Below are 11541 nucleotides of genomic sequence, written 5' to 3'. Positions count from 1 at the left end.
TTTCTTTTAATGTATAACAGTTATGCCTGAGTTACAGAGAGACACCTACAGGCAGCAGGTAGTTAAAGCAAATACCAGTTTTCTCTTCCTACTATACTACTCCATATAGCTGAATAAATTATGGTGTGATTATATATATACACAGGCACGCACACACGCATCCTCACCCCAGGCACACACGTGGAGCAAAATGGCTATGAGGCAAACACAGAAGCAACATCTCTGCAGTTACTAGGGATAAGGAATGTCCTATAGTGCTATGTAGATATTCCCCAAAGAGGGGGGGGTTATATGGAGGTGTTAGGGGTGACGGGTTAGAAGCATTAAATACACAAAGTCTCTGAGTGACAGGAGCCAATCTGCTGAGTTACTGGACACAGGGAGGAAAGGTCCATTTGGTGGTCTCAGGAGGGTGCTGAAAGGTGAAGGGGAGTGGAGGGGGCTTGGGGAGGTAAAAGAAAGCCACTTGGGGTTCTTCTTTTCCCCCATGGATGTCAGTTCTTGTCTACAGGCATGGAAGAAATCTCAGCCTGAGAAAACATCTCTGGAGTGTGTCCCTTGGCTTGGTGGTTTGTTAGGATGAGGTGCAGAATGATTTCTGGATTCTCAAGCAGCCTCAGAGTCCCCAGGAGTTGCTCAGTCCTCATCAGTCTGCTTTGAGCAAGCACAACAACAACCACACGTTCTTCAGGTCCTGCTGTCCAACCCTTGTCTGCTTTTGATTGCTACTCTTCCATGCTTGATTTCGTTTCACCTTCAAGGCACCTCCCTCTCTTCTGTTCTCTCCTCCCCATCCCACCCCACCCCCCGAGTTTCTCTCTTCAGCAGGACTGAGGTTGGCAATCCATAAACCAAACCAAAACAAAAAAATTACTTTGACTTTCATACATGAACGTACTTTAGAACAAAACAAAGAAAACAGAACAAAAAAAAAATGTTTTTAAAAATCCCCAAATCAAACCCATCCCACCCCAAGGATTCTGGAATGTATTTTGAAAACACATGATAGGCAAATTCCTACAGTTCATCCTCCCTTTCCCTCCCTCCCCCCCCATTTATTTATTTATTTATTTATTTTTAACTAGCACGGCACTCACTGTGTTTTTAGTATAAAAAAATGTCAACTTTCTATAAACATACAGCACATGACCAAATTTCCAACTAATGTACAAAGTGCGACCACGAGGGAAAGGTCAGAGAATAGCTATTTGCACTAGCATGGGGTGGTTTTTTTGTCATATTTCTCTAAGAACTCTATTTACAGCAGTGCCCGGGTATTCATGGACTTTCTGGTGAAGGTAATTGGCAAACAGGTTCCTATGGTGCTCCCTCTTTTTCATCTTTTTTTTTATTTTCTGGGTCCTGCACTCTGTGCTGAGCTCAGCTGAGGTTCTCAAGGGGAGGCTTGGCAGAGGGGGGTGCACGTACAGGGGAAGAGGTAACGTGGGGAGGAGAGAGCTGACAGGGCTTTATGAGCAGGAGCAACTCTCCCAGTCAGCTGAGACTTTCCTTCTAGTTGAGCAGGCAGCTGGGAGTGCATTTGGCCAGAAATTTCAGTATAGATACTGAGAGGTTGGGACTGTCTGGGGCAGATGTAAGGTCAAGGATCTCCACCTGCAAACTCCACCATGAAGTGGCAAAAGGGATGAGGATGGGAAGGTGCTCCCAGAATGGGTGATCATCAGCATTTGGCCTCTTAAATATTATTTAATAGTGTGTTCTGGTGTTTTAGCAGCCAGCTCAGAATGACACTGAGAAAGTAAATGCAAAGGGTTGCCCCAGACATTCATCCCTAAGCTGTGACACAGACACCCTCGCTCACCCTCCATCCCCCAGTGCAGGTGTGGCTGAACCTTACTGGCAATAACTTTAAAGCCAGGGCTGGAATTCAAAAGGGATTTCTTCCTTATATCAGCTGTACAGCACAAACAACATAAATGTGCATAAATCAGTTGCTTTCTGAGGTCTCAGACTGGAGCAAAGCAGGGAGAGTGCTTCAGATGATATGGCTGGTCCCAGGAATTTTGGCTGCTCCTTGGCACCTCAAGGAGATCAGAACCTTTGGCCTCACCCATCCACCCAGCTGTAAATGCTTTTTATTGCCCTGAGAAAGGATGCAAAGATTCAAGTGCTCCAAAAGATTTGTGATCCAAGGGAAATCTTTCACAACTAGATGGAAGCTTTATGCATGACAGATGATAGAGATGGCCAAGCAGATGTCACCCTGTAGAGATCTGCCCAGAAAGATGCATGTGAAGGTGTGGGAGGCAGAGCAGCCAAGCTGCTGGATCAATCTGCTTTTAGGAATGTAGTACAGGCTCTGGCACAGCCATCAAGCAAAGCTGGGGAAAGTTAAATGTGGCTCTGATGGGATTCTGAGGAATGTAGGGAGCACAACTCTGCTTTGGGTAGAACAGGTACTTGTCCACATGGCTCAAGAGAAAGCAGCTTGGTGGTTCATGATAAATGGTGTTGGGGCAATGCAGGGGATAGTTCCCCAGAAAAATGTTGTTTCAGCTGTAAAAACAAAATCAGATTACTTAAGAAGGGAAGAAGCAGCAGCAACCCAAGAGAGCACAAGTGTCTGTCTCCTTTAACAACCTAAAAGCATATTCTAGACCAGAACTCATCCAGTCACATGGTCCCCAGTTACTACCAGCAGCAAAAGCAGACACTCATTATCCTGAAGGAGACATCTAAACCAGAAAGTATATCCTAAAACCCTAACAGATTCTGGATGACCTTAAGCACTGTCTGATGTCCTTGGGTTTTACCCGTCAGCCACTGGCTGGCACAGACTCTGAGCATCAGAATGGTTATCTCAGGAGCAGCTTTCCTTGTCCTCTCCAGGTCAAATTTCAGCATATTCTTGAAGTAAGCCCTCTCAGCACAGGAAGGTGAGGTGAAAAAAGTCTCTAATATTATAAATCTGCTTAAGAATCATCAAGGATCATCACCACATGCAAAAGGGAAAGTATTTTAAACCCCATGTGGGTCACGACTTAGTGATAACTCTTATTGTTGGCTGCTTTTCTCTGAGCAGTGTGATGAGCAGAATCCTGAGCTGATACAAAAGCAAGAGCACTGTCTGCTACAGAAAAATGGGGTGATAAATCCAGAGAACAAGATCTGGCTTACAGAGAGAGGCTCCACCACCACCACAATGAAAAGCAGAGGGAAGGGACTGAGGGATGGACTTGTATAGAATAGGACATGAAATGAGAGAGGTCGGGGAAGAGCCAGGAGGATGGGCAGGAGCCAGCGTTTCCCCTGGCAGCCAGAGGACAAAGGATGCTGTGGGAAAGGTAAATCTTTTCCTGCAGGTGCTGTGTTGCAATTTCCTTCCTAGCTGCTGTTAACAAAATCTCTTCAGGTCACCTCCCCTCTGATTCCACAGGCACATCCATCCCTCAGCAAGAGGCAGCTTCAGAACAATCACCTTTTCCTTTACTTGTAGAAGAACCTGACCTTGCATTCTGACCCCTCCAAGCAGGCAGCTAATGAACACCTCTGACTCTTCCCTCTCTTGTCTCTGCTCTCATGGGCAGTTTCTCTCCCACTGAGTGACAGAAGGGCCACTGACAGTCCTCACCCTTCTCGACTGGACGGGCAAAAGCTCTGATGCCATCAGGTGTATCTGATCCCTTCCTCAGTGCATGCAAGGCCAAGGTTTGCTGTCTCATCTGCTGCTATCTGATGTCCTTGTCTTTTCAGTGCTACTCAGGTCTAAATTGGTCCCTAGGAGGAAAAGTAAATGTTGCTCGTGCCTGTGCCCGTCATTTCCAGTCCTTGCGCAGTAATTTGCATTTACACTTTCCAAAAGTCCCAGGCTGGAAGAACTTTCATCCTGCCTCTGCTTAGCAGCAATCTGGGCTGCTTTGGCCCTGCTTTGGGAAGCCATCGGTGGGAAAAGAAAGGTGGAGTGGGGAGAGAAAATTTGCTGTCACCTTAATATATTGTTTTTTGTTTGTCCTTGTGGCTTGTGGTTTGTTTGTTTGTTGTTGTCTTGTTGGTTTTTTTCCAAACAAGTCCTTATATTTGGTCCATTGGTCTTCCGTGGTCCCGACTTAGAATCACCCTTAATGATCAGCTTGGTTATTCCTTCCTATACAACATTCACCAAATTTACAGCAATGGAAAGGAAAGGAAACAGAAACGAAACATTTCTTTTTTTCTTTTTTCTTTTTTTTTTACGAAGGAAAAAAAAAAGATCAATTTGGCTTTGACTATGCCAGCTACCTAGATCAACAGAAAGTCCTTCAGCGTGGGCAAAATGCCATGGCCAGGTAAGTCAGAGGGAGGGCATGAATTTGGGGTTAATAAATGTACCCAACCCGTTGTCTCTGGCCACAGGAGGAGTCAGGTCCCAGAGGGCAAGCTTGCCTCTGAGAAGAGTGCTCTGGGAGAAGCTGAATACTTGGAGAGCCCCCTCCTCTTTCCCATCTCCTTCACAGCTCAAGTTGGTGCCAGGTGGAAGGGAATTGGGAAGGAGTAGGGTCCGGGTACAGGCAGATCCCTGGAAGGCTGGTGGTGTTTTCTCCAGTGGTACCAAGCTGCTGGAGTGGGCTGTTGGCACAGTTGGACTCTTCAGTAAGCTTGGCCTGTCTCTACTGGTAGGAGCCCCAGGACAGCTGAATGTTCTCCCAGCTTCATCCTGCGCTGTGTGGACAGACTCACGTTCTTGGCCAAATAATCAACAGCAGCTGAAGAAGAGGGGAAAAAACCAAAAAACACAGGAGGGTGAGAAAACAGCACATTAACATTCAGTGGCAGAAAAGCTTGCAGCATCGGGGGGGGTGTAACCATCACATCCCACGGAATCGTACACCCAGTGGGGTGGTTGTCACAGACACAAGGGTCCTGCTGCACTCCTAGGAAAGGCTGCAAAGAGATGATGGTTCTGCCAGAAAGACCTGGCAGGACAGATGCTGCTGGTGCTCAGAGTGTTCTGCTGCAGCTCCTTGAATCTCCCTGTGAACCTGCTGAAAAGAGCTAAAATTCTACTTCTGCCATGGAAAATGGTGTTTCCATGGGAGCTGCCTGAAGCTGAGCCTGAGCAGGAAGCCAGTGGGATAAACCTTCCAGCCTCACCTTCCTCTGTCATTTCATGGTGGCAAAGCCAACTCCTGCCCTCAATGGTGCTGGTGTAAATGATGCCAGAGATTTCAGCTGAAGTTCACTAAGTCCGGATAGGGCTCAAGTCTGACTCATCTGCTGGGTGCTGTCTCATCTCTGGGAGTTCTGCTGCTGCCTTCATTCACTTTTCCTGAGGGAAACCACTTTGCTTGTCTCCATCTGGGTGAGAAACTGAAGCCACAGATCCTGAGGCCATGTGTGAACCTGTATCCCATGGTCTGAGGGGGAAGAGGACTGGGGCAGGATGGTGACACTGCTCATTACCTGAGCTTCAGTCAAAGTCTCTCCCTTTCCCTGGCTTTAATGTCTCAAATTAGATTAATAAGGAGCTGGCAGGAGATGTACAATCGGTGCCAATGAGTAAACAAATTTCAGCCATCAACGTCTTGTCAGCTGCCTGCCCCAGAGGAGGTCCCTTCCAGCCACAAATTCTGATTAGACTTGTCATATCTATTAGAATTCCTTTCACGCTTCTGCGTTCCATCACCAGCATCATTAACACAGCTCTGGCCTTTGGGAACTGCAAGGACCACATGAATCTGGCATCCCTGCTCCTCACCATCTGGGCCAGCACGGGCTCTGCAAGCTCCAGCAGGCTGGAAGGGAGCAGGTTGGGCATGGGGTGAGGTATCTGGGGCTGGAGTGGGGTCTGCTGGGTGCCAGAGTCCCAAAGGAGACCCGGAGCTGGCATGCTGGTGGGTGCTGGGGCACTGGGGGAGCTCAGCACTGGGCTTATGGGGTGCACAAAGGGTGGGACTGCAAACTGGGGCTCTCATCCAGACTTCAGCAGGTTGGTTCCCTGGTGTTTCGGGTAACACTGGAGGTAAAGAGGAAATTCACCCCTCTGACACACTCCTCTAGGTGTGTGTGGCTGGGGCTGTGCCTGCTGTCACCTGTGCTCTGGGTGGATTCAGATGGGAAAGGAGGAACAGTCAGAGATGGTCACCCCACTCTGGGCAGCACCCAGCAAAAGGGAAATTTGATGGCAATCCCATCCTTCTGGAAAAAAAAAAAAACAAAAACAAAAGATAGGGTTTGTTGGTTTAATGCAGAGAAACTTACCAGAACTTACTCTGGGTGTTTATTTGCTTTTGTAAGAGAGCAAGTGTTTTGTGTCTGGTTTTGTGTTTCTATAACAAAGAAGAAAGAGGGAAGCCAGGAGATTCTCTGCAGGGCAGGTCCAAAGTCTGCCAAAGCTGCCATGCTCTTATTTACAAGCCCTGGTTACTTCCCCTGTTATACATCACCTGCTCCCACCACAACAAACCTCCATTTTTACTATAATAGAAATATGGAAAAAAAGGGGTTTGAGACTTCTTTTGCTGCATCAGAGAAGGAAGAAACACATGATTTGAACTGAAGCTCAATAAATAAAGATCTTGTGGAGGTCACCCCACCCTGACTAGCATTTAGACAGTATTTGAAAAGAAGAAGTGGAGAATTAAAGAGCAGGAGGAATTAGGAGTTACTGCTAACTAGAACATGCAATGAGAGACAAGAAAAAATGTTGTTATATCAAGATCAACTTCATGTAGGTGATTGCTCTATAACAGGACTAATTACCAATGAAAACTAGTCCCTTGCACAGAGATGATTATAAATGGGATTGATTTTAGGAAAGGTTTGCAGTGAAGTGACTTACACTGTGTCTGTAAATACAAACAGCTGCACACATCTGCAGACAGCCAGAATTTGCTGCCTGATGTAGATGCTACCTTAGAACAGCTACAAATGGTTTGACCTGCATCTGCCACGCAGGGCACTGACTCTGGCAGTAGGGCTTGGTGTCACACTAAGTGTCACTCCAGTTCCCAGCCCTGGGAAGGAGAGGCCCTGTGCATGGGGTGTGATGGTTTCTCGCCTACCTTCTTCACCCCAATGGAGAGAATCATCAAATCACAGAATGGTTTGGGTTAGAAGAAACTTAAAACTCATCCAGTGCCACCCCTGCCATGGTCAGGGACACCTCCCACCAGCCCAGGGTGCTCCAAGCCCCATCCAACCTTCAGCACTGCCAGGGATGGGGCAGCCACAGCTTCTCTGGGAAACCTGGGCCAGGGGCTCAGCACCCTCACCCCAAACAATTTTTCCCCATCTCCAACCTCAATCTCCCCTCTCTCTCCCAGTTCCAAGCCATTCCCCCTCATCCCATCCCTCCAGGCCCTTGTCCCAAGTCCCTCCCCAGCTTTCCTGGAGCCCCTTTAGGCACTGGAAGGTGCTCTAAGGTCTCCCCATTGCAGCCTTCTCTTCTCCAGCCTGAACACCCCCAACTCTCTCCCCCTGGCTCCAGAGCTGCTCCAGCCCTTGGATCATGAGGAGCTCCCTGTGTGTCTCTTGTCCTGGGACACATCTGGACTCACTCTGCTGACCATGCAGGGCACAGGCCCATGGGCAGCCTGGACTCCCATGACTGTTCCCAGGAAACATTCCTGCTCCAAACAAGTAGTGGGCTCTGAAGTGCCCCAAGTCCAGTGGGTTCTGTACTGAACTTGGGTGTCTAGCAGAAAGAGCCATATGACAGAAATCAGCAAAGGAGAGCGAATAAAACAACATCAATCAGACTGCAGGAACAGTTTTTCATCAACATAAGGAGAGGCCCAAAAAAAAATTCCTGCAGCAAACTAAGACAAACCCTTCTTTCTCTTTCCTCCACCTTTGCTGGTCTCTCTCACTCAGAAAACATAGCTCGTCCTCCTTATTTTATTTTTTACACACATTGGTGTGACTAACGTCTTGCCCAAGGGAATCTTTATTGGAAATACATGGTATTGGAATTTGTTTAAGATTTTTATCAATAGCACGTGTGTCCAGCCTCACATCCAGAAGCGAGGGGAAGGTCAAGGGGTCACAGATCAAACTCCCGAAAAACAAAAAAAGGAGGGGTGGGGGGAAGCTGCTATTGATCCCGTCTGCTGCCACAGCCGGTTCTCATTTAGCTGGAGAAGTTAAAGACATTAAAGGGCTGTGACGGAGAGGGGAATAAAAAGCCACAGCCAAATGGAAGGAAAGGTCACTGAGGACAAGCTGTGGGCAAGCAGGAGTGCTCCCGGAGGAAGAGGATGCACCTTTAACCCTCATGGCTCCCTCTCACACAACCCCACACTTATTATTAGTTTAACACCAGCAGGTGAGCCCTTTGCCAGGCTGGCTGGTGTTCTGTGACCCAAGCTTTCTGAAGGAGAAACAGACACTCCAGAGGTCCTTTTGCCTTTTGGCTCTGACATTTAGGTTCAGGATTCCAATTCCAGCCTCACTGCAGCTTTTGCAGAGCCAGGGCCCAGTTGACAGGCATTGGCTTAATTTATTTTGTAGCAAAACCTCTGACTATGGACCCAGTGCTCACTTCAGGGAGGGTGGGGGATATGAAGTGACACATAGTTCTGCATCATGAAGGGATGGCATGAAAACCCCCCAAAATCCTCAAAGCTTTCCTTTGGCTGAGCAGGGTGACCATGCTGTAGGGGTTTTGGAGGAGCAATAATTGGAGGGGGGGAAGGAAAGAGGCCTGGAAGTTGTCCTTTTCTGATAGAACTCATTTACCTAAAATATTTCAATTGGGACTTTTGAACTGGACTGCAAAGGCATTGGGGAGCCTGTGTGGAGCAACCTGCAGCTTGCTCTGGTGAGCAAATTCCCTTTTTCTCTCTGGATGGACAAACTTCCATGGGAATGCCTTCTAATACAATATCCATGCCTTCTTACAGTCCCTCCCTCTCTCCTCCCATTCCCTGTGCAGGGGGAATAATACCAGTGCACTTACTTTGTCCATACTGTCCATACTGGTAGCCAGCCACTGGGTCCACACTGTAACTGGTGGTGCTGTAGGTGGGAGGACAGTAGGACTGGGAAGTTGGGAGGCTGTCCACGGATTTGATGGAGTCACTCCGCTGGCTGCAGCTGGCAGAGATGGAGTTGGTGGTGTCCAAGCCACCATGAAGAGGAGAGATGGAGAAGTCAGCCTGGGGTTGAGGAGGAACCCCGCTGGGGTTACTCAGGATGCTCATCACCTGGAGAAAGACAGGAGACAACACGTCCAGAGGAGAAAGGGTGTGTGCAAATCAGGGAAGAACAACCTACATACAGCGGTGGTCTATCAGTATCATAGATAATATCAATAGAGGTTGGGCCAGGCTGGAGAATTAAGGTCTTCTTCCACCAAATAAGAACAGACAGACCCCCCTGTTGGTTCCTTTGTGTCTAAAGGTTGATTTGAAAGACCTTTATAGGGATAATTGAGAAGTCCCTTCACCACACACTTGATCTCTTTTGGCTGACCTGCCAAGAGCATTAGCTGTGCTGCTCAGAATCAACACCAGAGAGAGGAATAAACCTGGGAGAGCTGCTCCACACACTGCCATGAGCAAGCACCCTCTCCCTTCCTACACACAGCCCTCACAGAAGAGGAGACATGTGAGAAAGGGAGTAAAAATCCATCTTTTCAAAAAGGAGAGGAGACAGCCCTCTGCCTCAGTGGAGCTTGGTTCACAAAGGTCCCCAACCGAACCAGACACAGACCCTTCCTGGCTGTGATGCAGATTCAGCTTTGGGGACTGAAACATTGAAGTTTTCTTCACCCTGCAATGCCAAAGGACAACAGGTCCTGATTTGGATCATTTCAGCATAGTGCTTGGTTTAAAAATGTAATTAAATTTGCACATGAGCTATCGTCCTGTTTTGAGACCTGCATGAACAGATGAACTTAGGATATTTTTTTTATTTATTTTATTTTTTTTTAATTCTGTTGCAGAAAAAAAAGCCAGATTTGTTCCTGTGGGTGAGTTTGGGGTAAGCTGCTGCCTACAGGCCATCACCCAAGGCCCGTGATCCCGCTCAGCCTTTAATGCAATTGCCTTCTGCAATCAGCAAAATAACCCCCAGGGCTGCCGAGTGAAGAGTGAAAAGAGTTTGCAGGAGCAGGGCGGTGGGGAGGGAAGGTCGGGAGCTCCTGAAGCCTCTCGGTTGATCTCAGCCCCCGCCCCCCCCAGGCTGTCCCTGGCTCTATTTGTGCTGGGGAGGAGCAGAGGGGAAGGGGCCAAGCATCACCCCGGGGGGCCAGCCCGGCGCTCAGATGCCGAGCGCTTGAAAATCTCCGAATTTAGCATAACCTTATTGACATCAATTAAAGTGGCAAATTGGAAATATTTGGAGCCTGGCAAGTGGTAAAATGAGCCCTTTATCCCCCAGCAGCGGCCTGGTGAGCTATTGTGCGGAGGTTACATTGACTGGAAGGACACAAGAGGGGTTGTATTGAGCGGTGTGTCCCCTTCCTGCTCACCCCGACACCTTCCCTGTCCCCTCCTCCTTCACCTTGCTGCCCGAGCTCCGCCTGAATGACCGACTCTGTGTTGCTCTGTGCTTTCTAAAGCTTCTCCTCCCCCCGGAAGGATTCAGGAGCCTTGCAAAGATGTTTTCTCCCGTTGTGATCTCAGCCGGCCTGAGATCCTTCTCAGGCATTTGTCTGGATGGGGAATTTGGGAGCAGAGACCCCCTGCAGAGGGGAGGTACCGAGGAGGGGGTTAGTTAAAAAGCCTGGAAAATCAATCTAACCCCGACCACTGGGTTTGTCTGCGGTGAAGAAGGAGCTTTGAGCAAGATAAGCAAAAGCAGAGCAGTGACAGCAGCACAGACCTCAGACAGGGTTCATTTACCCTCTCCTCCTTCGGGGTTTTTAGCCTGCACTGAGCTTCTAGTTTGCTGCTGGTCCCTAAAAGTTAAACCTAGATTATCTGTCTCTACACCACAGGGCAGACAAAACTGCAGACAGAGCCTAAATTACCTCCAGTTCTCCAGACCCTCCAGGCAGAGCTGCTTAATCACAGTGATTAAGCCTGGAGGTACCTAGATGAAGTTGTTCAGCCATAATACTGTGCAGTATGTGCCCATGGAGCTCCTTGCCCTATGACAGCCCAAAGACTGAAAGACAGGGGGATGAAGAAAGGAAATTGCATTTAGGTATGCAAGACAGAGTGGATTAATGTGAGAAGAGGGCTCCATGCTTTTCTGTGGGGATGTAACCCCTCTGCCTCAAGGCTTACGTGGTGGGGGAACTCACAGGAGTGCAGCCTGGTTTTCCAGATGCAAAGTTATTTGTAACCTCCCACTGAAGCCAGGCCACGAACTTTGATCTGGCTCAAACACAAATCCTCCTTCTCTGCCCCTCCATCCCTCTGGCTGCAGCTCCAACATCACCTCAGCTATAGGTGTCAGCACCCCCATGGACACCCAGGGCACTTGTGTACACAGCAGCCACGAGGCATTATTGGATTTAATTTACAAACAGAATCAGATGTTTAAAACAATAAACATCCTTCCTGCATGTGTGAAAACACAGACACCTGAATTACGAGTTCCTTTGGGAAAGCTCCAGCTCAGGCAGCCCAGAGCTGGGTTCTTTTGCCTGACTGC

The 11541-nt window shown here is 48.3% G+C and overlaps 1 protein-coding gene across 6 annotated transcripts in view; it reads right to left on the bottom strand.

The window, feature by feature from the left end:
• Positions 1-3986: 3986 nt before the first annotated feature.
• Positions 3987-11541, bottom strand: part of PAX7 (paired box 7) — a 101389-nt gene continuing 93834 nt past the window's right edge. For all 6 annotated transcript variants that reach the window (XM_071766721.1, XM_071766722.1, XM_071766718.1 and 3 more), the window contains 2 exons: positions 8897-9143; positions 3987-4703 (listed from right to left, as the gene is read on the bottom strand). In XM_071766721.1, the coding sequence (XP_071622822.1) occupies positions 4588-4703; positions 8897-9143 (363 nt within the window). In that variant the 3' untranslated portion in view covers positions 3987-4587. The remainder of the gene's footprint in view (positions 4704-8896; positions 9144-11541) is intronic.

Source organism: Heliangelus exortis, chromosome 23, assembly GCF_036169615.1.
Source record: "Heliangelus exortis chromosome 23, bHelExo1.hap1, whole genome shotgun sequence".
NCBI lineage: Eukaryota > Metazoa > Chordata > Aves > Apodiformes > Trochilidae > Heliangelus > Heliangelus exortis.
Note: the sequence above shows the minus strand (reverse complement) of the source record. Positions and strands in the feature narration are given on the sequence as shown.